This window comes from Myotis daubentonii, chromosome 1 (assembly GCF_963259705.1).
Source record: "Myotis daubentonii chromosome 1, mMyoDau2.1, whole genome shotgun sequence".
NCBI lineage: Eukaryota > Metazoa > Chordata > Mammalia > Chiroptera > Vespertilionidae > Myotis > Myotis daubentonii.
Genome location: NC_081840.1, coordinates 8,005,475 through 8,032,367, shown reverse-complemented (window position 1 = coordinate 8,032,367; position 26,893 = coordinate 8,005,475). Strand labels below are relative to the sequence as shown.

The 26,893-nt window shown below is 43.8% G+C and overlaps 2 protein-coding genes across 11 annotated transcripts in view; one reads left to right on the top strand and one right to left on the bottom strand.

Annotated features, from left to right (window-relative positions):
• The first annotated feature begins 120 nt into the window (after positions 1 to 120).
• UBR7 (ubiquitin protein ligase E3 component n-recognin 7) lies at positions 121 to 24,791 on the top strand. 3 transcript variants are annotated; one of them, XM_059687390.1, is made up of 11 exons: positions 122 to 330; positions 5,390 to 5,523; positions 5,973 to 6,033; positions 7,881 to 7,976; positions 8,798 to 8,851; positions 9,068 to 9,173; positions 10,695 to 10,903; positions 11,079 to 11,228; positions 12,023 to 12,185; positions 13,424 to 13,485; positions 24,646 to 24,781. In XM_059687390.1, exons 1-11 carry the CDS (start codon positions 181 to 183, stop codon positions 24,772 to 24,774), a joined length of 1,314 nt encoding a protein of 437 aa, XP_059543373.1. In that variant the 5' UTR covers positions 122 to 180; the 3' UTR covers positions 24,775 to 24,781. The 3 variants fall into 3 exon arrangements, with proteins under 3 accessions (XP_059543393.1, XP_059543373.1, XP_059543383.1); XM_059687400.1 differs by lacking the exon at positions 24,646 to 24,781 and adding an exon at positions 15,869 to 18,292; XM_059687410.1 differs by lacking the exon at positions 7,881 to 7,976 and having other exon boundaries at positions 121 to 330; positions 24,648 to 24,791.
• BTBD7 (BTB domain containing 7) overlaps positions 21,196 to 26,893 on the bottom strand; it is an 83,959-nt gene continuing 78,261 nt past the window's right edge. For all 8 annotated transcript variants that reach the window (XM_059687378.1, XM_059687369.1, XM_059687350.1 and 5 more), the window contains one exon: positions 21,196 to 26,368. In XM_059687378.1, coding sequence (XP_059543361.1) covers positions 25,553 to 26,368 — 816 coding nt within the window. In that variant the 3' untranslated portion in view covers positions 21,196 to 25,552. The remainder of the gene's footprint in view (positions 26,369 to 26,893) is intronic.

The window sequence follows — 26,893 nt, the reverse complement described above, 5'->3', positions numbered from 1 at the left end:
CAGGCGGGAGAAGGGAGAGGAGTGACTTCCGTTTGTCGGAGGTCGCTCCTCCCCCTTCCTTCGCTGCCTTTTCTGGGGATTGGTTCCTGGCGCTCAGGACCCGCCTCCTCCGGCCACGCCTCCCGCGGCCGCTTTTCCCGCCTCCGCCAGCGAAGAGCTGCGGCGGGGTGACAGTTGAGGATGGCCGGAGCGGAGGGTCCCGCCGGGCGGCAGTCGGAGCTGGAGCCCGTGGTGTCGCTGGTCGACGTCCTGGAGGAGGACGAGGAGTTGGAGAAGGAGGCGTGCGCCGTCCTGGGTGGCAGCGACTCCGAGAAGTGCTCCTACTCGCAGGTGAGCGCGCGGCGGGGGCCTCGCCTCCTCGGGCTCCGGCGGAACCTTCTGTTCCCCGCGGACTCGTCCAACCCCCGCCTGCCGCGGCCGTCTTCTCCGTGGCGGGCCGGGGCCGCCGTTGGTCGTGGACGTCCCCATCCCAGGCCCAGCTGCCCCTTGGCCCTCAGCCTCCTGGGCCCCCTTGCGCAGCCCGTGTCCAGCAGGGCCCCCTCCTCCCTCGCTCCTCCTCCGGCCGGCCATTCGGGATTCGCCGAGCTTGGGCCCTGGGCAGCCACTCTTCCTTAAATCCAGGCCTCCTCGCCGCTGCCTTTCCCACCCTAAGAGTGTGTATTCGGAACCTGATGGCAGCGTCCCAGCGGAGTTGAGCCCTGGCTTTGGAACCCCCCCCCCCCCCCCACCTCATGGGCTGGGCTCCTTGACAGCTCGTTCCTCTGCAGTTTAGTTTAGCGGCCAGTTTTGTGTGTGTGTGTATGTGTTTGTTTTTGTTTTGTTTTGTTTGTGCGTGTTTTTTTTGTGTTTTTTTGGCGAGACGACACCAGTGCCGAATAGCTCTGCAGTCGGCCTCCCACGGGGATAGGAACCAGAACAGCAGATGGTGCCGGCACAGGGGGGAGGCGGGAGCGAAGGGATCTGCTTGAGGAGGGCATTTGGCGTTCGTTCGGCAGACGTGGTGAGCAAGCATGTGAGGGGGTGTGCTGTGGTGTTGGGTGACTCACCCTGTGTATTTCTAGGCACAGAAATGGATCGCGGTGGGTAGAGGAAAACTCACAAGGGCTGAGGACTCGTGGGATGAAGAGGGTTCTCGTCCAGGCCCGGGAATGGAACTCGGGGAGGAGGAGTCTCGCTGGGGCCTTTATGTGGTGGGACTGAGATCACAGTGCGGTTTGTCGCTCAGGCCAGGCGAGGCCCCGCTGCCCGGGGTTAGATGGTCCACACGCCTGCTACCCACAGGTGGTCCCGGACGCGGCTGGTGTTTTAGAACCTTCTGTTCCCACCAGAACAGTTTAACCCCGGCCTTTTTAAAAAAAGTCTGTAAGCTGTTTTTGAAATGTAGTTAGCTTTATAAAACAGACTTACTTAAAACTTTCTTTTTTAAAAAAATATATTTTATTGATTTTTTTACAGAGAGGAAGGGAGAGGGATAAAGAGTTAGAAACATCGATGAGAGAGAAACATTGATCAGCCGCCTCCTGCACATCTCCTCCTGGGGATGTGCCTGCAACCAAGGCACATGCCCTTGACCTGAATCGAACCTGGGACCTTTCAGTCCGCAGGCTGACGCTCCAGCCACTGAGCCAAACCGGTTAGGGCAAAATTTTCTTTTTATTATAGTTAAATATATAACAAGTTGCACAAATCCTGTGTAGGGCTTGAAGAAAACACATGCAGGTACCTACCACCCAGACCAAGAAATGGGACGTTACTGGCATTCCGAAGCTCCCCTGTGTCTTCCTCCTTCCTACAACGAATTAGTCAAAATTTGTAAAAAGTTTTGCCTGTTTTTTATTTTGAAACATTTTAAATCTACCAATAAATTGAAAGAATATGAATACTCGTGTATCTCTTAACATACCTTCATTTTTTAGCATTTTACATTTATCTTTCTCCTCTTCTCTATAATATACTTTCTTTTTTGTTTTGTGATGAACCATTTGCAAATAACTTGCAGATGTCACCACACCACACTACACCTCTAAATGTTTCAGCATGCATCTCCCCCAAAAATTAAAAGGGATTTTTTTTTAAAATGCATTGATTTTGTCTTTGGTGGAATCAAGTATTTTCCAAAATTAAAGTGTGATGTTACTTACATCAACCTATACACATTCTCCTACATTTTCATGTGTTAAAGTGGTTAAGCAGACCATCTTATTCACAGCTGATTGAAAATATTAAACTTCCTATCACTTTAGGAAAAATTGTATGAAAACAAGTATGTACTAGTCTTATCAACACTAATAAAAGAGAAAAATGGTAATTGGCGTATGAGCTACCCTTTTCATTGGCTAATCAGGGCTATATGCAAATTAACTGCCAACTAAGATTGGCAGTTAACTGCCAACAAGATGGCGGTTAATTTGCATATGTAGGCACAATGCAGGGAGGCGAAAGGGAAAGCAGGAAGAAGCCCCCTGCCACTGACAGTGATCGGAAACCCAGGGGGGAGCTAAGAGCTGGGGGGCAGGGCAAAGGCGGCCCTGGGGCCGCCTTTGCCCTGCCCCCGAGCCATGATCGGAGAATCAGGTGCCTTTTCCGCCCTGGCCAGTGATAGCAGGAAGTAGGGGTGGAGCCAGTGATGGGAGCTGGGCATGGTCGAAGCTGGCAGTCCCGGGAGCTAGGGGTCCCTTGCCTGGGCCTAAAGCGAAGCCCACGATCGTGGGGCCGCTGCAGCTGCGGGTCCCCGCTGCCCGGGCCGGACGCCTCAGCCAGAGGCGTCCTGCAGGGGCAGGGGCGGAGCCCGCGCGATCGCGGCACCCCCCGCTGCCACTGCAGGTCCCCGCTGCCGGGCAGGACGCCTAGGCCAGAGGCGTCAGGCCTGGGCAAGGGGCCGATCCTGCTATTGGAGGGTGATGGGGGTCAACGCCTGAGGGCTCCCAGTATGTGAGAGGGGGCAGGCTGGGCTGAGGGACACTCCCCCACACACACACCCAGTGCACGAATTTCGTGCACCGGGCCCCTAGTCCTATCTAATAAAAGAGAAACATGGTAATTGGCGTACGACCACTACCCTTCCCATTGGCTAATCAGCGAGATATGCAAATTAACTGTCAGCCAAGATGGGGGGGGGGGCAGCCAGGCAGCTTGAAACTAACATGAGGCTTGCTTGCTTCAGTGAGGAGGACTCCAAGTTCCCAGTCTGCCGCTGCAGGCCTCTGAGCCTGCAGCCTGAAACATTGTAACAAATATAGAAGATAAACAAAACCCCAGAAACCAGCTTTCAGTGAGCCGGGATCTCAGAGCTGGAGTTGATACAGTGTCTCGATTATAGAACCCAGCAGAGGCCTCAGAGCTGGAGCCAGAGCTAAAGCTGGCCCAGAATAAAAACAAAAAAGAAAAAAAGGAGCAGTTGGGAGCTTCAGTCACCCTTGAGCCTGAAAACAGCCCTCAGCCCCTCACCCAGACTGGCCAGGCACCCCAGTGGGCACCCCCACCCTGAAGGGTGTGTGACCAGCTGCAAACAGCCATCATCCCCTCATCCAGGCTGGCCAGGAACCCCAGTGGGGACCCCCACCCTGGTCCAGGACACCCTTCAGGGCAAACCAGCCAGCCCCACCCATGCACCAGGCCTCTCCCCTATATAGTAAAAGGGTAATATGCCTCCCAGCACCGGGATCAGCGGAGCCGCGAGGCCTCCCAGCACCGGGATCAGCATGACAGGGGGCAGCCCCCAAACCCCCTGATCACCCTGCAGCTCAGTGTGTGACAGGGGGCGGGGCCACAACCTCCCTATCTGCCCTGCTCTGTTCGTGACAGGGGAAGGCGCCCCAACCATCTGATCAGTCCTGCTCTGTGCGTGACAGGGGTGAGCTCCCGAACCCCCTGATCGCCCTGCGGCTCTGTGTGTGACAGGGTGCGGTGTCCCAACCCCCCCACCCCACGGGCCCTGCTCTGTGTGTGACGGGGTAGAGCCATAACCTCCCCATCGGCCCTGCCCTGAGTGTGAGAGTGGCAGCACCCCAACCCCCTGATTGGCCCTGCTCTGTGGGTGATAGAGGGCGGCGCCCCAACCCCCGCTCCCCCCATGGGCCCTGCTCTGCGTGTGATGGGGTAGAACCATAACCTGCCCATCGGCCCTTCCCTGAGTGTGACAGTGGCAGCGCCCCAACCCCCTGATCGGCCCTGCTCTGTGGGTGATAGAGGGTGGCGCCCCAACCCCCTGATCCGCCCTGCTCTGTGTGTGACGGGGCGGTGCCCTAACTCCCCTATCAGCCCTACCCTGTGAGTGACAGGGGGGAGCTCCTCAACCCCCTGATGGGCCCTGCTCTGTGCATGACAGGGGGGAGCTCCCCAACCCCCTGATCAACCCTGCTCTGTACGTGACAGGGTAAGGAGCCCCAACCCCCCTGATCGGCCCTGCTCTGTGCGTGACGGGGTGGCGCCGCAACCTCCCCATCAACCCTGCCTTGAGTATGACAGGGGGTGGTGCCCCAACCCCCCAATCGGCCCTACCCTGAGCATGACTGAGGATGGCATTGCAACCTCCCAATCTGCCCTGCTCTGTGCATGACAGGGGGCAGTGCCCCAACTCCCCAATTGGCCCTGCTCTGAGCCAGACCAGGGGCTGCACCTAAGGATTGGGCCTGCCCTCTGCCACCCGGGAGCAGGCCTAAGCCAGCAGGTCGTTATCTCCCGAGGGGTCCCAGACTGCGAGAGGGCACAGGCCAGGCTGAGGGACCCCCCTTCCCCCCTGAGTGCACAAACTTTTGTGCACCGGGCCTCTAGTATATAATAAAAGCCTAATATGCTAAGTGTCTGGTCATCCGGTCAGCCTTTCAACCAATCAAAGCGTAATATGCTAATGATATGCTAAGGCTGCTCAACTGCTTCTATGACTGTGCACTGACCACCAGGGGGAACATGCTCCAACTAGTAGGTGAGCTTGCTGCTGGGGTCCCACTGATCAGGACTGAGCGAGTCGGTCTGGACTCGCCCTGGAGCCCTCCTGTGGCCCCTCCCTGGCTGGCCAACCTCCCACATCCCTCCCCAGCAGATCATGCACCGGTGGAGTCCCTCGGCCTGGCCTGTTACCCTCTCACAATTTGGGACCCCTCGGGCAATGTCAGAGAGCCGGTTTCGGCCCAATCCCGCAGGCCAGGCCGAGGGACCCTACTGGTGCACAAAATTGTGTACCGGGCCTCTAGCAGTATATATAATGATGTGAAACATGCAACATTGTTTTGGCAAGCTCGTGTAAGCTTTTTTATTAATGTTAGTGTTTTTTACAGGAAGATTTTCACCACAGATAATCTGATTTCAATTATTTCTCAGATCACAGTATCGGTGTTAGGTAACCATGCCATATTTCATTCTCATTTTTCATTTTGGGGCTGTCTTTTAGGGCTCCGTAAAGAGACAAGCACTATATGCCTGTGGTACCTGCACCCCCAAGGGAGAAGAACCAGCAGGAATTTGCCTAGCTTGCAGTTATGAGTGTCATGGAAGTCATAAACTATTTGAGCTATATACAAAAAGGTAAAGACAGAGATTGGTGCCGAATGCTTTTTAAATGTTTAGATTCTTTCCCAGCTGCATTTTTTTTTCATAATCTTTTCCATTCAATGAAGCTGTGTACAGGTAAATTTATTGTAGTTGTTTTATATAATGATTTGAGACAATAGTTTTTTCACAGGGCCTTTTAAAAGATAATTATGATACAAACTCAAACTACTCATCCTTCACTGCCATTAATTTATTTGTGTCTTTGGATGTGATATAAATATTTGTTTCTGCACATTAATTTCCAGAATTATTAAATCTTATTGTTAGGCAGTTGAAGAAATTCTGAATTGGATATATGAGCAGCAACCAAGGCCACTTTTTAGATCCTAGAAATGAGTTGAAAGGGAAGAGGCTATGATATGAACTTTAAGCGGTCATTAGTTTTAAAAGAAAAATTAAAATTGGCTCTTTCTTTCTTTCAGAAATTTTCATTGTGATTGTGGAAACAGCAAGTTTAAAAATTTGGAATGCAAATTATTTCCTGTAAGTAAGCACTGTAACTATAAATGCATTGAAAATAGCTGAGATGGATATTTGACAGAGTGAATAAAAACCAGATGTTTTCCAAAAAGAAAGTACTTACGCTTATTCTTTGCAAATGGGCAAATGAATATTAGACTCCATTTTTTACCCTGTTAGAAAACTAAGTAACCTGTTTAGAGCCTACAGTATAGATTATAATTAATATGAAAGGTTTTGGGGAAATGTTCTTTGTAGCGATTCAGGTTAAATTATGTCGGTTGTGCTCATGTTATGCTCTAAGGCTTTTACATAATATATAATAATCCTATATAATAAAAGCGTAGTATGCAAATTGTCCCCTCGACCGAGAAGTCATCCAGGAGTTCAACCAGGGTGCGGGGCTGGCCGGCTGGGGGGAGGGAGGCCCCAGCTGGCAGCCGCTAGGGACCCTACTAGTACATGAATTTCATGCAGTGGGCCTCTAATATATATATGTGTGTGTGTGTGTGTGTGTGTGTGTGTGTGTGTGTGTGTGTGTGTGTGTGTGTGTGTATAATTGATTTAAGAAAGAGGAAGGGAGAGTGATAGAGAAACATCGATGAGAGACATCGATCCACTGCCTCCTGTATGCTCCCTACTGGGGATTGAACTGGCCACGCGGGCATGTGCCATAAACGGGAATTGAACCATGATCACCTGGTTCATGAGCCGACACTCAACCATTGACCCACACCAGCAAGGCTGCTCTAGCAAGGGGTATGACTAAAAACGGGATAAGTAAAACTTGATAATAATGAATGTGGGCTAGATGCATGCAGGAGTTTTTCATTGCATTTTGGTTAAAAACTATCTTATATAATAACTTTTAGTGAAATAACAAATGAAAGAGACTAAGGGGCCCTAGCCAGTTTGTTCAGTGGGCAGAGCGTCAGTCCACAGACCAAAGGGTCCTGGGTTCCATTCCAGTCAAGGTCATGTACCTTGGCTGCAGGCTAGATCCCCGGCCCCAGTTAGGACCTGTGTGGGAGGCAGCCAATTGATGTGTCTCTCTCACATCGATGTTTCTCTCTTTCTGTATCTCCCCCGCCCTTCTACTCTCTCTAAAAATCAATGGAAAAATATTCTCTGGTGAGAATTAACAACCAAAAAAGGGATTTTATATTATTCAATCTTAATTGCTAAAACTGTTATGATTTTCTTTCCTTAGAAGGCTATTTTTAGACAATTTTCTTGTCTGCTTTTCTTTAAAATTTAAATTATTGTTTAAAGTATTACATACATCTCATTCCCCCCTTGTCTGCTTTTTATTTTTACATTCTGGTAACCTGGCGGCTTTGGCTATTACAGTTGCTGTTAAGAAGTAGTATGAAATTCTAGGCCAATGTCAGTTTGCATAGGTTGATTTTTTTTTAAAAGATATTTTTAACTGATTTTTAGAGAGAGAGGAAGGGAGAAGGAGAGAAATATAATGTGAGAGTGGAACATCCATTGGCTGCCTCCTGCATGCGCCCTACTGGAGATGGAGCCAGGAACCCGGCCATGTGCCTGACCTGGAATCGAACAAGCAACCCCCAGGTGCACAGGACTGTGCCCAATCAGCGAGCCACACCGGCCAGAGCCAAAGGTTGATATTAATGCTCATTACCATTCTATTAAATGGGCATACTCAGTTTCCACCAATTGCTACAAATATGGTACAAAAAATGATTTTTCTTTTTTCCCTGTATCCTGGAAAAAGTATCCCTTTAATAGGAGTGACTCTTTTCTTCATATATTCAATGCAGAAATTTGTTGAATGCAGAAATGTGATGATGAATGAAATTATAGTTAAAATTAGAACATATTATGTTGAAATTACTATCTTTCAGGACAAAGCAAAGATAAATTCTGGCAATAAGTATAATGATAACTTTTTTGGATTGTATTGCATTTGTAAGAGACCTTATCCTGATCCTGATGATGAGGTAAGAATTTGGGGTTAACGCTGGGACTGTGTTATCTCTAGCCTTCACTCCTCAGCTTCTTGTCATACCTGGGCCTCTAGCTGTGCAGGTGGAATTTGGGGATCGTGAAAGGAGTCTAGATTTCTCTCTTGACAAATCTGGGCTGGGTCTCTAACTGTATCTTTTAAAAATTTTCCTTTTCTTGATCACAGTGCGCTTACATCTTTTCATGAGTTTATTGGAAATTTGTAATAACCTTTTTTTTAAAAAATATTTTTATTCATTTCGGAGAGGAAGGGAGAAGGAGTAAGAGATAGAAACATCAATGATGAGAAAGAATCATTGATTGGCTGCCTCCTGCATGCCCCACACTGGGGATCGAGCCCACAACTCAGGCATGTGCCCTGACCCAGAATCAAACCCAGCCTCCTGGTTCATAGATCTATGCTTAACCATTGAGCCACACTGGCTGGGTGTCACATTCTGTATTGGTGAATTCATATTACTTCCCTGGGCCTGGGTTTATGTTTATGTGTAAAATGAGAATACATTACTTATTTGTAAAGGTTTGTGAGAATCACAAATGATGTGAAAGAGCTTTGACAGTTGCTTGCAAAGTGCTTACTACACTGTAACCCTTATGTACCATCCTTTCGTGTAGAACGAACTTCTCTTTGGCCCCTTGATCTGATGTCTTTCCCTGTCTCCTTGGATATCCCTGTAGTGGCCTCACAAATTTGTTAGAGAACTAATTAGTATCTAATTCTACTCTGTGCCAGATTTACCTTCATGTCTCTGAATTCAGTGTAATCATTAACGTACAAATTGCTTTTCCATGTTAGATTCCAGATGAGATGATCCAGTGCGTCGTCTGTGAAGACTGGTTCCATGGAAGGGTAAGGAAAGCTTTTACCTTTTAAAGCCATTATCTTCACAAAAGGAGAAAAGTTGTGTTTTCTTTTTGAATTGTGTTATATTTTACATTATAGTTACTTTTCAAAAGTAACTATAAAGATATGATCAGTGTACTATTGCAATATTTATTTAGAAAATGATGAGTATTTTGGACAACTTGGAGATCACAAGAAAAATACGGTTTTCTGTATTCACAGCATCTTGGTGCCATGCCCCCCGAGAGTGGGGATTTCCAGGAGATGGTGTGCCAGGCCTGCATGAAGCGCTGCTCTTTCTTGTGGGCTTACGCTGCACAGTTGGCAGGTAGGCATCTCGGTGGAGTTGTACAAACTTGTGCTTTTGAAAAGTGTATGTTCAGTCCAGAATTTTTCGCAACTACTAACTGGACTCTGAGGTATAGAAAGGTGCTTATGATTGGTTAGGAGACTACCAAGAGCAAATTTGTACTTTATTGGCCTGATGCAGAGTATAGATGAGACCAGAATTAGAGAAAATTAAGGAGGCGGTTTTGTATGTTTTTTTTTTTTAATTGATTTCAGAGAGGAATAGAGAGGGAGAGATAGAAACATCAATGATGAGAGAGAATCATCAATCTGCTGCCTCCTGCACGCCCCCTACTGGGGATGGGGCCTGAAACCCGGGCATGAGCCCTGACCTAGTTCATGGGTCGATGCTCAACCACTGGGCAACACCAGCTGGGCAAGGAAGTGGTTTTTTAATGGAACTTTGAATGATAAATAGAACCTGAATAAGTTGTTTTTAAATGTAAGATCTGCTGTTGGTTGCGTAGGGAGTGGTGGGAAATGTTAGTGTTTTTGTTATACACTAAGAAACTGACCCAAAACAACTAATCAGCAATGAATAGTATTGAGTCATTAAATAATTTTATTTTTTGGTCATGCCGTATGTATTACTTTTTTTTTTTTAAGTGGCAATTACTCATAGGATCTGCTGCTCTGGTCTCATAATTTTTTGCCCTTCTCACCTTTAAGGAACACTTTACCTATAAACCACAAACAGCAGCCATACTTGAGATCTCATCCTACACTTTTGATTTGCCTCAAGGTTCTTAAACTTGGTGCTCCCTCCTCCTGTTCGTACCCTTCTCTATCTCTAACTTCCCACTGGACCTATATATATTTCTCATTCATTGGATTTTCTTAATTGATCTCCTCTCCACCACTTTATTTCCTTTCCTGTCAGCAGATGGCTTCATCTTCTATTAAATTGAAATGCCATCCTGTACCATGAGCTCCTTCACAGTATTTCTGCCTCTAGACCCATCCTTTTAATTTCTCCTTAATGAAAAAAAGCTGGTTGTCTTTTCAAAACGACCCTGTTAGGGGGGATGTAAGGGGACATCTATAATACTTTCAACAATAAAGATAGATAGATGATAGATAGATAGATAGATAGATAGATAGATAGATAGATAGATAGATAGATAGTGACCATAAAAAACAACAACAAAAAACTACCCTGGTACTTGTGTCTGCAGTTAAATCTCTTCCTACTGCCTCTTGCTTCTTGAGGTATCCCGTCTCTCTTTAGCATCTGTGGACTTTTTCTTTCTCCTTTATATATAAAGTGCTTAAGTGGTGATTATATTTTTAAACAAACTGTTCAGTTATTTGAACTCTTTGGATCAGCAGGCATAACTTTAAAAAATATAGATGTTTCCTTTCTCATTATTCCAGAGACTAAGATTGACTCCTTTTTCAGATTCTGAAATATTTTTTAATCAGGTAAAGTGATTTCATTGTTTAATAGGTCTGTGGACATGTGTTTTGTGCTTTTTTTTTTTTTTTTCCATTGAACCTACAGTAACCAAAGTATCTGCTGAGGATGATGGGTTAGCGCTGAATGTCGATGGAATAGGTGATGAGGAAGTTACCAAACCTGAAAATGGAGATCATCATGATAGTCCCCTTAAAGAGGATGTTCCAGAACATGCAAAGGATGCTGTCAAGGCAATTAAAGCAGAGCAGACTAATGAACCATGTGCCAGCTCTAGTTCTGAGTCTGATCTCCAGGTAACAGCTGAAGTAGGAGCCATAAAAAAAATAAAACTTAAGCAAAATTAATTCTGCAAACTCTATAGTTTTGGATCTCAATTGTATATTTTGCCTAAAGAAATCCTTTTACAAATCTAAAGTATGAAAACATGATAGTTTAAAAAACATACTTCAAAATTTAATTTTATTTCAGACAGTGTTTAAGAATCAACATCTCAATACAGAATCACAGACTGGCTGCAAACTTCAGGAGCTTAAAGCTAAGCATTTTATAAAGAAAGACACTGCCACCTTTTGGCCCCTGAACTGGCGTAGCAAGTTATGTACCTGCAAAGACTGTATGGTAAGTACCTGGTCAGGTTCAATGTTAGTTGTTTTGTGGACTGATGTCTAAAATAAGAACATCATATTTTCATATATTTATGAAAATCATGTGAGAAGTGTAAAGCTTAAAATTTTTTAAATTTATTTTTTTATTTGTTTCCATCACCATTTACCCACCCTATGCTATACTCTTTCACCAAACACTTTTATATTAAGCAAATTTATGAAATAGTATTTACAGTCTAAATGCTTGTGGAAGAAATGCAGAATTATGCATTACTTTTTATTTACTTCATTTTAGTGGAAAAATAGCAATTCTTAGCTTTCTTATATCATAAAATTGCTTGAAACACAAATTGTTGAGAGTTACAGTAAGTCAGTGGTTTTTAAGTAAAGATCTCTTAGACCAGTGGTTCTCAACCTTCTCGCCCTGTAAATACAGTTCCTCATGTGACCCAACCATAAAATTATTTTTGTTGCTACTTCATAACTGTAATGTTGCTACTGTTATGAATTGTCATGTAAATATCTGATATGCAGGATGGTCTTAGGCGACCCCTGTGAAAGGGTCGTTCGACCGCCAAAGGGGTCGTGACCCACAGGTTGTGAACCGCTGCCTTAGACCATACAGCACCTACTAGGAAGTTGAGAGATTTCTAAAAGAGATTTGGGCAAAAAAGAATAAAACACTCAAGCAACTCTATGGGGAAAGGCTCAGGTTTTTCTGGCAGTTAATTTAAAAATAAATTTTCAGAGATTGACTGTGAAAATGGCATGCTGTTCTAATGGGGAAACTGGTTTTATTTTTTCAAGAAAATGTATGGCGATCTAGATGTCCTGTTCCTGACAGATGAATATGACACAGTTCTGGCTTATGAAAACAAGGGCAAGGTTGACCAGGCGGCTGGCAGGACAGATCCTTTAATGGACACTCTTAGCAGCATGAACAGAGTCCAGCAAGTGGAACTCATTTGTGGTAAATTCTGCTTGAGTGTGAAAATTCATGAAGTCCATAAAGTTTCCCTCACTATTGAAAAAAAAATAGATATGTAAGGAGAACAACTAATACCTTTTGTTTTAAAGTTTAAGTTTGGAATTGTATAGTAGACCTCAACTATACTTGCTTAAGGGTAATGTTGCTGGGTATTTAGTTGCCATTATGGGTTACATGCTAGAAAAATTCATGCTTAAGAAACCATAGCTTGTGTCTTAAGGGTGGGTGTGTGAGTAAAGAGTCCTAGAGAATCAATTTCTTTTCTCATCCAATGAGAAATAATTTTCATTGAGCATTACATGTCATCTTTTTGACAGTTCCTGAGGTTGCTTCAGTGGCTCACAGGAATCCAGTAGAGGGGAACATAGCTCCAGACTCTTAATTGCAGGCTTTGACATGTTCCCCACAGCGTGCCCAACTTATGTTAGTGATTTCGGTCCCAGCCATTTTCTCCAGGGATGCCACCACCTGTGTGCCCTTTTATGACATTGATTATTTCTATCTTTTATTTGTAACTGTTTGACTCCTTTTCCCATTATGAGGCTAACAGCTTTTTGAGGATGGAGGCTGCAGCTAAATGATTTTTGTAGCCCTCAAGGTGCTTCGCACATAATGCAAACTGTTGAGTGAACAAATTTTAAAACTTAATATTTGACAAATCTTTTTAAAAGCAATCACTAATCAACTTTTCTAAAATAGATTTTTATTGATTTCAGAGAGGAAGGGAAAGGGAGAGAGACATAGAAACATCAATGATGAGAGAGTCATTGATCAGCTGCCTCCTGTACTGGGGATCGAGCCTGCAACCCAGGCATGTGCCCTTGACCAGAATTGAACCAGGGACCCTTCAGTCTACAGGCCAACCTCTGTCCACTGAGCCAAACCTGCTAGGGCAATATTGACAAATCTGAGGTGATTTCAAATATTAGAATTCCAAAGAGATAGAAAACCCTTTTAAAATCCTTCGCTAATCTTATTGGGAGTGAGGCTATCTCTGGTTTTTGAGCTTTTTTTGTTTTAATGAAAGAAGTATCATTTTTGATATCAAAATGAAGGAGTTTGGGGAACACATTTCTATGCAGGTTTCAGTTAAAGAAAAATCAAAACTGTTAACTAAAAAATTTAAACTGTTAACTAAAATTTAAATTCTACTCAAGTTGGGGAATAAAGAAAAACTTTGTTTATCAAAGCCAATGGCCTATTTTGTTGTTTTGATTTAGAATATAATGACTTGAAGACTGAACTTAAAGACTATCTGAAGAGATTTGCTGATGAAGGCACGGTATGTTGAGTTAAAGAATTTTAATCATAGTCCTGTGTGTTTTGAATAAACTGTTTCTTTTCTTTGATAAAAAAACAACAACATGCATCTTAAACTGGATACTTGAGAGTAATTCAGGCAGAGCTAACGGAAATCAATAAGAGGTGGTGAGACATCCACAGTCCAGCCACATTGGGCATCCTTCCCAACTGTAAGCCAGAAGGAATGGGGGACGAGCAGCCACACAGGACCTGGAGAGAGTGTTTGTAGCTTCAGAGAAGCCACTGGAGCTCTGAGCTACAGTCATCTCAGTGCTAGCCATTTAGATTTTGAATCTGTTAGGGGTTCTAATTCCTCATCAGTTGACCCACATTTTTACTTTCATGTAGAGGAGTAATGTTTTTTTTCTTTTTTTTTCAAATTTTATATATATATATATATATTTTATTGATTTTTTTTTTTTTTTTTTTTTTTTTTTTTTTTTTTACAGAGAGGAGGGGAAAGGGATAGAGAGTTAGAAACATCGATGAGAAACATCAATCAGCTGCCTCTTGCACGCCCCCTACTGGGGATGTGCCCGCAACCAAGGTACATGCCCTGGACTGGAATAGAACCTGGGACCCTTGAGTCTGCACTCTATCTGCTGAGCCAAACTGGTTAGGGCTCTTTTTTTTTTTTTTTCAAAATACATTCTTTTTTTGATTGATTTTAGAGAGAGAAAGGGGGGAAGAGAGAGAGAGTAAAATACATTGATTTGGTTGCCTCCTGTATAGGCTCCGACTGGGGATCAAACCCACAACCAGGGTATGTGTCTTGACTGGGAATTCAACCCGCCAACTTTTGGTGTACAAGACAACGTCCCAACCAACCACTCGATCAGAGCATAAATACCTTACCAGGGAGGTTCTTCAAGTTAGCACTCCATTTGCATATGTTAGCAGCACTTACCCCTGAGAGCGAGAAAGGGAGATTTTCATCTTACACACCTGTACCTCTCTCTCTTGCTCATATGCATTCGCTACTTCCTCCCTCATGCCCCACCTTCGTTTCTTCAGAACAATAAGCATGTGTTACCTTTGTAATTAAAAAGTAATTAACAGCCCTAACTGGTTTGCTCAGTGGTTAGAGCGTCGGCCTGCGGACTCAAGGGTCCCAGGTTCGATTCTGGTCAAGGGCATGTACCTTGGTTGCAGGCACATCCCCAGTAGGGGGTGTGCAGGAGGCAGCTGATCGATGCTTCTCTCTCATCGATGTTTCTAACTCTCTATCCCTCTCCCTTCCTCTCTGTAACAAAATCAATAAAATAAATAAATAAATAAATAAATAAATAAAAAGTAATTAACAGACCTGTCTTTCAATGGATGGCCCTTAGCTTTAGGTTAGATCACTGACAAGACTCACTCTTGGGTGAGCTGGGACTTTGTCTGGGCTGTTCCAGTTTACTGTTGTCTTATTTTCTTACTTTTAATATTCTATTTTGCTTCTGTGGTAAACACCTTTGTATCATGCTCCAATCCTTTTTCCAGTAAAATGAAAGACACATTTTTCATTTTTATTGCATGAAATGGATATCCATTTACTAAGAGTAGTACTTCTGTAGTTTTTACCAATTATTTTTGTATTTATGTACAAGCATCTTTATTTTTGGACTCTTGAAGAGGTTAAAGTTTTCAGATTCCTTTTTCTTCAGGAAAGAACACAAATCTCAAAACACTGCTGTTTTGAGGGTGCTTATTCAGAATGGAGGGACATTCCCCGAAGGCAGTGGTGGAATGAGAGGGAGCAGTGGCTGAGGAGACCTTGCCGGTTCTCAGTCTTTGTCTGGCTCTGCCACTCTTCTTGCCAGTCATTGAGAACTGACTGTGCGCTAGCAGTGTTCCACAGGCACCATCCCTCATCCTCTCCAATGACCCTTTCACATTGGTGCTGCTTTTCTCGCATTTTGTACAAGGAAACCCAGTAAGGTGGTGGAACCTATGCTCGGTGCCTAATGCTATTCTGCCAGCTGTGTAATCTGAATAGGCCAGTCTCTGAGCCTGGATCAGTGGTCAGCAAACTGCGGCTCGCAAGCCACATGCGGCTCTTTGGCCCCTTGAGTGTGGCTCTTCCACAAAATACCGACTTCTGCGCATGGGCCACGAAGTTTCAATCGCACTGTACGTGCGTGTCCGCACGTGGTATTTTGTGGAAGAGCCACATTCAAGGGGCCAAAGAGCCGCATGTGACTCATGAGCCGCAGTTTGCCGACCACGGGCCTGGATGAACTCTATAAACTGGAGATAGTGTAATTAATTACCCATTAAAATAATCCTTACAGCAATATTGTTTGACTTGTGTGTGAACATTACCACCAGTTACTGTTCTGTAATGTAGTTCCCTTTCCTCATCTCCTTTTCATCAACAGGTTGTAAAGAGAGAGGACATCCAGCAGTTCTTTGAAGAGTTTCAGTCCAAAAAGAGAAGAAGGGTGGATGGGATGCAGTATTATTGCAGCTAGACTGGAGCACGGCGCCTTCTCAGCCAGGCGCCTTCTCAGCCAGGCGCCGGAAATGCCACTCACTGATCCAGGAATAAAAGAGGCATATTTCACATTTGCTCCTCTTCCATCTTCTCTTTGAAGAGCCTCCTCTGACCTTGAGCTTCCTTCACTCTCCTTAACTGCAGTAGCCACAGTGTTTATGCTGATTTCACAACCAGCATTCTTTCTGACTCAGCTAAAAGCAACTCATTCCACAGACTTCAGCCCCCACCACACCCCCAGTCTATCCAGGGTTATTTGCTTAGAAGTTTTAAGAAGTTTGATTTGGTTTTGAGAACGTAAACTAGTTTCTTTTCTAATTTTTTTGGTCTTTAACTCCCGAATGTGTCTACTCAGCCACAGAGCTGTTGTCTTCCAGGACCTGCTTTGGGGGCATCTTCCTGCAGCTAGAACCTCTCTAGGTCCCTCACCCCTGTGATCGTGGTGCCTTGGGCCAAAGCTTCCTCAAGCCTGGTCTGCTCCTTCTCCCACATCCCTGCTTTCTGAGGTTGGGTCACGGCTTACAAGGGGTCTCACAACTTGTTTCCTCTGGGCTCAACCTCTGGAGTGGCCAGGATTGATGGTTTTGTGGCCTGTTATAGGCAGGGAGATTGGCTGATGGCAGGATTGAGGGAGCCAACCTTTGATAGGAATTTTACTAATAAATTTAAAGTGAAAATGTCATTCACAATTCTGCTGGCACTAGCATGTTAGAATTTCAGAACTGTGGTGCTCACAGGGCTTCCTGGAGAAAACATGCCACACAGTAGTCCCTCTCCTGCTGCCTAGAAACCAGACCGGGCGCTACCCTGTGACATCTCGGTGGTTTACAAAGTCCTCTGGATTTCTTTATATTATCAGGGATATTCGTAAGCATATATTAAAAACAAACCTATTTTGATATTGTTCTGCTATGAAAATGTTATTAGAACCCTAATAAATTATTTCCCCCCTTAACTTGTGCTGAAGGAAAAGATACTGGCTTAAGCTTACGTGTGAGCAGGGCAGCGAGAGCCCTGCTGTGGGAGAGGCAGCCTCCCTCGGCTGCGCGAATGGTGAGCTTTATGTATATAAGCGTTAATGCCCACACTGGTTCCCTAATGACTAAGATCTTTTGAAGAACCTCAAGGAATGCTGTATAAAACCCCGTATTGGAAGGGAGGTCCTTTCAGTTGGTTTGAAATCTCTTAAAGCCCTTCAGTCTATGGGGAAAACACCCTTTGATAAATGGAGTTGCTCCCCCTGGAGCAGGGCTGGGCAACGTCTGGCCCGGGTCATATAAGGCCCATGGAAATGACTGGGTCTGGCCCTGCCGAGGCATTAGGGGTGAGCTAATTAAATGTCTGACCGGACATACCAGGCTAATTTTTAAGTTGATAATTTTGTATGGCCTGTGAATAATGTTATAAATAACCCAAATGGCCCTTGGCAAAAAAAGGTTCCCCACCCTGGCTCTGGAGGAACAAAGTCTGTCCTGACAATAGATGACAAACTGAGTTATGTGACTACAAGCATTTGAGGCTTTGGGGCCACAGTGTTTATTAATATCCCTTTGTGTGTTCAGCAGCCATGTAGACGAGTGTCCACTGATCCCTGGATGCGGTGAATGAGAACTACAGAAAGTCAAGGCCTCAAAGAAATGATCCATCCCATGTTTCTCTGCATCACACCCAATTACAGATCCTCATGAAGAGGGTGTGGAGCTGGAGGTCTTATGGCCACAGGAGATGCTGTGTGCCCGGGGCTGGCCTTGGAGAAAAGGGTGAAAGGCCTTTCACCCTAGGTTGGAAAGCTCAGTGTCTTTGAGTTTGTTTACAACCCCAGCTAGGGAACTCTTCCAAGTCAGGATTTCTGCGCCCCCTCTGCAAGGTTGCACAAGTAGTGGACCATTGTGGCCTGCAAGTTTATATCTTCTCAAATGTGTAACTACCAGAATGTTCCTCCTCCTGACAGTCAGGACCAGGTCTGAGGGGACGCATTACATTGCAGCACAGTACAAATCCCCCAGTGCAGAAGGGCTTGTTCTCTGAAAGGTACTGTTCCTCCTTTACACTGACCAGAACACCTCCTTTTGTACCTGTGGTTCATAGCTAGTTTTCTTGAGTGCATTGGACCATCTCTTCTCGGGGAGACGGATTTTGGCCAACATGTGGCAGTTAATGCATGTTTTATGCAAAAGACTATGATATTGTTGCTTTGAAGGAATTCTGGCATTGTATGTCCATTTTTGTAGAATTGTTACTGGACTTATAACTACATACCAAACTCCAATCAGGTTTCTGTAAGATTAAATAAAACCAATTCAAAATAGTGGCTTTTCAGATTGTTTTTAGTTATTTAAATGTGCACAACCTCTCAGTGCCTGTTATAAGGAAATGAGTATACTCCCAAGAGCTATTCCTCCCCTGGGGTCCTGCTCAGGTAGGGGACTGGTTCATTTCTCCTATTTCATAAGGTGTGGCCTGGCCTGAGGTCCCTGGCTTTACAACACCTGGGAGAGAGCTGCCATAGTCCCTGTTGGGACCTAAATCAACAGCAGAACAAAGAAATAGGCTTGGGTTGTGAGTGATCTGTCTGTTCAGGTGCTACTGTGCAGGAGAGAGGGCTAGGAGCCCACAAGAAAACATGAGGGCCACCTAATGGTGGCCATTATTTCAATAGTAAATGTGAAAACAAACCAAAAAGTCAATATAGAGGCCCACCTTTGGCCTTCCCCCAGTTCTTGCTTCCTAGGAAAGTCAGACCAGTGGGCATCACCCCGTGAATTATGCTCAGGTAAGTTTAGGCTCCTTGCAGCCTTAGAGCTGCTTACGTACCTGAACCTGGAGTCACCAACTAGCTGTGGAACCTCAGCTTCTTGGAGCCTCAGTTTTCACATCTGTAAAATGGGGATGGACAATTATATTCTTAGGGTCATTGTGGGTGGACAAAATGAGATCATGTGCACAAAAGCTTCCGGCTTGTGGCTGTGCTCAGCAAACCTTTGATGTACAAATGAGCACTCCCATTTGTGTATTTCACAAACGGTGTAGCACAGCACCCATCGTGTGGCAGGCATTGGGCCGGGATCCATAGTGGGGAGGACATAAACGACAGAACTGAACCAAGTCTTCCAGCATCTTAACTACTACAGGGTTTTCTAAATCTTCCAAGAACCATGAATTCTGCTCGGTCTCCCAAAGCAAGGCTGGGAACGGAGACCAACATTAAACTCATGCCCTTTCCCCTACCTGATGCCTTCTGCTCTCTCCCCACACCCAATCGTCAAGTCCTACAGATATTATGCCCTAATCATACTCATATTTGAAATCCTCCTCTTGGTTCTGAGCTACTTGGGCTGTCCCCCAGAGAGCTGCCAGCCCCCTGCCTGATTTTCTAATCCACTCCTGCTCTTCAATTGAGCAACAGACCATGCCAATTCGATTACATTTTGTCCCTGTTCAAAACCCCGTAGCAGCTTCCTGTTGCTGTTGGTAGCAACATCTTCTGAGGCCTGGCAAGGTGAGCCCAGACACCACGAAACTTTCCCTAGTGCTCAGACAGCCTGCCTCAGCCTCCACCTCTGTCTGGAAACCTCCCCAGAATCCCTCCTCGTCCAGTCGTCCTGACTTCCTTTACCTGCATTTTGAAGTCTTCCCAATCCAAGAACCGGCCTTACCGCTACAATTGTCTTTTCTTCCTTGAGATCCTAAAATTGCAATGGGTGGGACTGTGGCTGTCTTGGTTATTACTGTCACCTCAGGACCTAGCTGTGTCTGGCAGGTAGAAGTTGCTTATTTGATGTTTGCTGAACAAAGGAATGCCCACCTCCACCCTGCACAGTATGTTCCCCCTGCCTGGGCCACCACACTTTCTAGGCTTATTAGCTGCGTGACCTTGGACAAGTTACTTACTGGGTGTCTGCTTCAGTTTTCTCATTTGTAAAATGGCACCAAAAATAGTATGTAATTCAGGAAGGATTAACGAAAACAGTACTAATTAAATGATTGAAGAAAAGAGTGCACAGCACTGAAACCAGCATATTTCTCCTCATTCATTCCTGGGCCACATCAAGCCAGCCTTCCCCCCCCAGCCATGATCACCAGATAATCAGAATATACTGTTCTGATTGTTTCCACGACAAAGTCATTTCCAAGTTTCTGAGACTAGGTTCCTATCTGTTTTGTCTGGGGCTCCAGATTCCTGGGAAGAGTAGATTCAAACATTTCCTCGTGCACCAAGTAGAAATAAGGCCTAAGGTAGTGAGGGAAGCCAGCCTAAACTCTTCCAGGGGAAATCCACAAGTAAAGACATGAATGTTGGCTTATTCGACTTTCTTTTACCTCAGACTTTTGATACTCCACAGTTAAACCTAAGAGGGTTATAGGATTACCTTAGTGAAGCATGAAGGGCAAAATAAGATGGAACTTGTTAGTGGAATGCTTAAATTTAAATAATAACTACTTTACAGCAATTAAAAAATGGAAATTAGAGAACCTTCTATTTTGCATGTGTTTTTTTTCTTTTCAGAAACCGAGACTCTAGATCAGCAGTTCTCAACCTGTGGGTCGCGACCCCTTTGGCGGTCGAACGACCCTTTCACAGGGGTCACTTAAGACCATCCTTCCTATCAGATATTTACATGACGATTCATAACAGTAGCAACATGACAGTTATGAAGTAGCAACGAAAATAATGTTATGGTTGGGTCACAACATGAGGAACTGTATTTAAAGGGCCAGAAGGTTGAGAGCCACTGGTCTAGATCATGACTCCATTTCGCTTTCAAATTGAAAAATATTAGTAAGCCTGAGTGTGAAAGAGAAAAAAAAGCTCAGATTCTGAGCCAGGTCTCTGACACCTGGAGGCCCGTGAATCTTGGGATCCGCCTGGTCTCTGACCCCAGAGTGGGCACATTCCAGGCGCTGGGTCCGCATGGTGGAATGGTGAGCTTCCTCTGGAGACTCCCATGCAAGTAACTTTTTGCTCAAATTTGTAAAATAAAATCTCTCAGAAGTGCCCCAATGAAAAAGTAGAAAATATAATGACCTTGATTCAAATGAAAATATTTCCAAGAAAACAATAAAAAAAAGCCTCTGAATAATGGCAATCCTAGAAACAGAGGGGAAGTTTGTGCAGAAAACTTCCCAATTTTACTCTTGAGGGTACAATCGCTTCTGGAATTGAGGACTGCAGGCCACATTGCTAAAACAGACTGCATCCAACTCAGCAAGTTCTATACAAGCCATTTATTTGAAATGCCAACTATATGTAGGATAAAGTCAGTGTTACATGCTTATCAGTAACAGTAGAAAAATAGAACCAGTGAAAACCTTTGTACAACGGTAATGATACTCAAAAGAGAGATGTATCGTTTTACAATGCTTCACACAGACAAATTCAAGTTCGGAGGTACCTAAATAAAAATACTATATATTTCCTTAAAAAACACTATGTACAATTGAAGCGTAAACAAGTTTTACAAAGTACTGGTTATGCAGGTTGTAGAAAACACTTGCATAGGACATGAAATCAGTTTAAGAAAAATTTCTGAGCCTTTAGCATTGAAGGCACTTGACTTTATACCAGTAACAGCACAACCACAAGAAATGCAGTGTTGTAGAAGTACTTCTGAAGTATAGATGCGGGACATAAACAGCAAGAAGTTCAAGAACCTTTACCTTTCAGCCACCCCATCGAAGAGCAGGACCAGACCACCTGCTTACAGAACAGTCAGGTGCAGGTACAGGACGAAGCTTCCAGAGCTCATCTCTGAGAGCCCACATAAACACACAAACACAAGAGGTTATTTTCAAGACACACACTTGCAAGTAATCTTTCTATAGAAACAGCCACAGCAATATAATATTTAGAATATGGAAGATTGACAGACGGTCAGAGTTTTCTGGAGGAAAAAATATCAAAGACCTGCCAATACAAGAATTACATAACAGCTATTGCAAATTTATCAGACAAAAAGACAGCTGAACATTCAGAAAACGTTGCTCATGGAAAACAGTAAAATACCTTTTAGCGTGTGATGGTAACTCTTTCAGTAAGGTTATCTGTAATGAGGTTTCAAAGGAAATTACTTAGTAGACGAAGTAAACCACTGCAGAATCGGGAATAGCACCCATCACTGCTGCTTTAATAGTAACTTTCAATAGAAAGAAGTGAATCAAATAATTTTTTAAAATTCAAACATTTCCCTTTGAGTTCAGTCCTAAGATATAAACATGAATGCCTTAGAAATGCAAAACAAATACAAGTGTTTCATGAAACGTATTTCCTAAAAGGCAGATTAAACATTATGAAAATACATGTTTTGCTGAGTAGTTACTGAGAAATGTTAGACCTTCTTCTCTAGAGATGGACACATGCAGGCCCTGCTGCCTCAAGGCTGTTCCCCTCACACTCCGCACCATCACCTTAATTCAATGGACAAGTATTGCCCATTGCCAGAACTTGAACAACCAATCAAAAGAAAGCCCAATAAAGGATAGCAATTATAATAAAAACAGAGTTTGAGGGAGCAAAACTGAGAATTAGATGAAGTTTCAGAGAGTTATACAAAAGGATTCAACAAAAGGACCTCGTTAAAAATCCATAAAGTCTAACTGGTTATCAAAATGTCAGGAGAGTTTAGGTCTAGGGACATACGCCTCAAAAAAGCTGAGGGGGCAGGTGAAAAAGGGTATGGTATGTGGAAAATTCAAACCACCATTTTTCAGGAATAATTTCGCCTTTCATGCTTTTTTCCCTTAGGAGTCACAGGTGACTTTGAACTTAAATTGTTCATCAAAATCACAAAACTAAAAAGACCAACAGCATCTTGAAGAAATGCCAATATTCTTTGTGATCCAGGAACAAAATGGTAGTTCTGTAACCTCCACAAAGTGGGCACCCAAAATGGTGATTGTCTGACGGCCTGATTGTCGGGGCCCCGAGATAAGATCTGGTACTCTGCGATTTGGTTCTCACAAAATTTCTACACTGAGTAAAATGCCAGGTCCTGTGGCCAAATTTTACATTGTACATGTGTGTGTTTTTTCTGAGAGCAATCCTACTCAGACTTCACATTTATCTTAGTACAGCATTAAAATATTTTAATGCTTAGTAAGCATTAAAAAAGATTGAACAGATGGGTTCAAAAGCCAGAGGCACAGAACTATTTAACCTACCTACCCTATTAAGCACACTTCACAAGACACACTGAAAGTCTAACACCTACCCGCGCACACACAACCACATCTGTTTATCTTCGCAAGTCACATCAGCTCACAATCCCATAGGTTAAAGTAAGTTTCTCTTTGTACACGTAGTTCAGCCAGGTAAGCTACTAAATTATTACAAGCAAACTTCATAAATTAAACGAAACTATGAACAGTGGCCACTTATTTTTATAATTACACTTTGGGGATATGAAAGAATATTTAATAAATTTTCAGGAGAATAAATGTGTGACATCAATAGCTCTTTTCTAAGGTTGTTGTTTTTTTAAATTAAAAAACACAGATCAAGTTTTTTCCACCCAAATTAACTCTACTCACTCTTATTTGTAGTACCAGCACAGTAGAGTCTGAATTCAGAATAGATATTTAAAACGACATCAAAGTAATTCATGTCAACACAAGTATATAAACACACATTAAGGAATATAATGGAATTAATTTTAGCTTCTGGGAGACAGACTGAGATTGGCTTCAAAAGACACCATAATCTATTAGAGTCAAACCTCCTAAAAATGGAACAGTCAGTCCTGTTTTTCTGTCTTTAAAAAAGGGAGCCTCAAAGGCAATGCACAGCAGACCTTACAAATAGGTTAGTGTTAACTCTGGAGCTCAGTACGCAACCTCACAACGCAGGCGGACACTCCAGCAGCAGCTGAGGAGTCGGGGAGCGGAACCAGAGGCAGCAGTGTACCGGTGTACACAGACATATCGATGTTTCCCATCTTTGAGACGACCTACTGTCAGGATTTTTTAAAATGCCAGATTATTCCTGAGTGTACATCCACAGGGTAAAGTAGGAAAAGAATGTAAGAGTATCTACAGTTTTGGGAGGAATCTGAGTTGTTGACACCCAATAGAAACCTATTGACTTAAAAGTGCATGTAATTCATTTATGTGAGCTTGTAAAGGCTCCCTAGCCCTGCATAGTTTTAGAGTGAGTGTCAGTGATTCATAGTTTTATATATATGTATACAGAAAAGAGACTCCCAAACACACACGCCCCTGAGGGACTGTGCAGAAAGTCTCTTCTCTTCTAAGTGCTACGGCTGTGTGTATGTGTCTGTAAAAATACAAAGTGAAAGCTCGAATAATGTTGAAGTGATTTAAAAACTCAAATACTAATATATTTACACTGGAGAGTAAAAAAAAGTCCTTAGTTCACACATTGCCCTTCCAAGGGAGAAGATCTTAAAGATCCCATGTGCTCAGTGTGGTTCAGTAAAATCCCAAACCAGCATCTCTAGTGGAGTTCAAGTAGGACATGTAGTGTTTTCACTGGAAAGAAAAAAAAAAGTTTTTTCTCTTTTGGTAATGAAGCGTTATGCATTATACAATTTTTTATAGAACACCAAAATTCAGACACACTTTAAAGAACATTTAAAAGAAAACATATGCTTACAAACACCAAATGACATCGTAAGACTGAAGCCCTTGTTTTTTGTTTTCCCACAGAGAGCAAGACAACTGAAGGCAGCAAGCAGTCACTTCCCCATCAGCTGGAGAGTCGAGGACGCTGGAACCAGAAAGCCCGTGGTGCAGGCTGGAGGTTACGCCGCCCTCTCCACGGCGTTAGGATTCTAAGAACTCCATCTCTTTAGAGTCTCATCTCATGACTCTAGTCCATGCTACCAGAATCTGCAGCGGCTCCGACGGCATCTGACTGTGAACACAGCAGGAGCTTTGCAGCCTGGGCCAAAAGGCTTTCCTCCTTCCTGTTCTCTAGTGAACTAGGAAACTCCAGGATCCTGACGGGACTCCCACTGAAGGAACGAAGACCAGCTCCCCAGACTTATTAAAAAAGAATGACAACAGATTTAAAGAGACTGAGCAGGAAGATTTCCGAACCAAAACAATTATTGAAAAGAGAGGAGCATTTTGATGTGCTGTTCTTTGGAATTTCTATAATTAAAAAATAAACACAGAACTATTTCATAAGAAAATACATCTTAGTGTGCAATCCAATGCACATGGAAATTGGTAGATGAATGGCAAAATGCAAAAAAGTATGAAAATACAGTCCTTTAAATGCGGCAATAAAGTTTAACATACTGATATAAAATCAATACAGATAAAATAAATGGACAAGTGCAAAAAATTCATCTGTAAAGAGAAAAAAAAGTGCCAGCTTGCTTGCTGTTAAAAATGCTTCCCCACACAATTGTTCAAAGACAAAATAGACAGATGCAGCATTCAAAATAACCCTCTTAGCATGCCATGTCTAATAAACATGTATGTACAAAAACCGGGATAAAATAACTGAGTTATCAGCTGGCATCAATAAGCGGGTCTCCAAGTTGCTGGGTTACATAATAAAATGGGATGTTTCACATCTCAGGCACAGACGACATGGAGGCTGCTCTCAGAGGGCAGACTTTTTGTAAAGGAAGTCCGGTTTGCTTGGTGACCTCCTTCCTCTGCTTACTGAATCCTCCCTTTCCAAATCCATACTTCGCTGAGCTCCATGGCCCAGGGACTCGCTGTCAGCTAGTCTCCTACTGGATCTCTCTTCTGGAGCTTCAGAGCTACATGCAGGATGAGAAGGTCTGTTAGGAGTCAGCCCAAAAGTCAAGTCAGTTTCTACTGCTGTCCGCCCCCTGCCGTGCGCCGGACCGCTGCCAGCATTTTCTGGGGCGGCGGCCAGAGGAAAGTCTGACCGCGGGGGAGGTTGCTCAATGACATCGAGGTGTATTGGCTCGTTCTTTTGTTTGTGTAGATTCCCATCAGGGGACAGCGGATAATCTCTCCTAGCTTCTTCCTGCTTTTTAGGAGAGGTCTGGCCAGGTAGGTAGGCTGGCTTTAAGCCACTTGGTGATGCTTTATTGTGGCTGTACAGGTCAGGACCGAAGTATCCACCTTGCGAAGGGGAGGGGGTGCGTCTGCCAGGAGGAGTAGAAGGTCTGCAAGCAGTATTTGAGAAGTCATAGAAATCCGGATATTCCTGCTGATTTTCTCGAGCATCTGTCTTTTGCTCTAGTGTGTGTTTCTTTCGAGACGGGTGTATATGCCGCTGTGGGACACACGCCAGATGCTGGGGAGGCCCTGGTCCTACTTCAGAAACTGGCTGGCTTGATTCTGTGTCTACAGCAAGCTCTGGAAGCCTCCTGTCCTTGAGGGACAATGTGGACACACCCATGGCAATATCTGGCATTAGGTCATTGAGCACAGGCTGTGTACACTGCGAACAGAGACAAAGGGGGAGGATGAAAGTACAGCCCAGGACTCCTTTGTGAAAATGATGTCTACTGATTGTGTTTCCTCATTATAAAATACATGCTTGTTTTTAAGAATGATAAAAATACAGAAAACAAAAGGCAAAAAATAGTAATAATAACCCTAACCTTCCCTGAGATAACCACTTAGCATTTTGAGGTATTTCACCTTTTTTCTTTGCATATATATGTTACCACAAAATTTAGTGTATATCTAATTCTGTCACCAAATTTTCTTTGAGATTACTATTTAAATTACTGTGTAATATTCCATTGTGCTGATGACTTATCCAGTCATTCTCCCACTGTTGGACATTAAAGTTGTTTCCAATTTTTCATTATTACAATTAAAACTATAATGAACATACAAATAAATTACCTTTAAGGGAAGTTTTTTTAAAATTGAATTTATTAGGATGACATTGGTTAATAAAATTATGTACGTTTCAGGTATACAATCCTACAATACATCATCTGTGTATTGTATCATG

What these genes read in the sequence shown, in the direction of transcription:
- UBR7 (XM_059687390.1), top strand. Translation starts at nt 181, where the DNA reads ATGGCCGGAGCGGAGGGTCCCGCCGGGCGGCAGTCGGAGCTGGAGCCC. An exon ending in TTTGAGCTATATACAAAAAG is followed by an intron (nt 5,524 to 5,972) that starts GTAAAGACAGAG and finishes TCTTTCTTTCAG; the next exon opens with AAATTTTCATTGTGATTGTG. An exon ending in AAGACTGGTTCCATGGAAGG is followed by an intron (nt 8,852 to 9,067) that starts GTAAGGAAAGCT and finishes CTGTATTCACAG; the next exon opens with CATCTTGGTGCCATGCCCCC.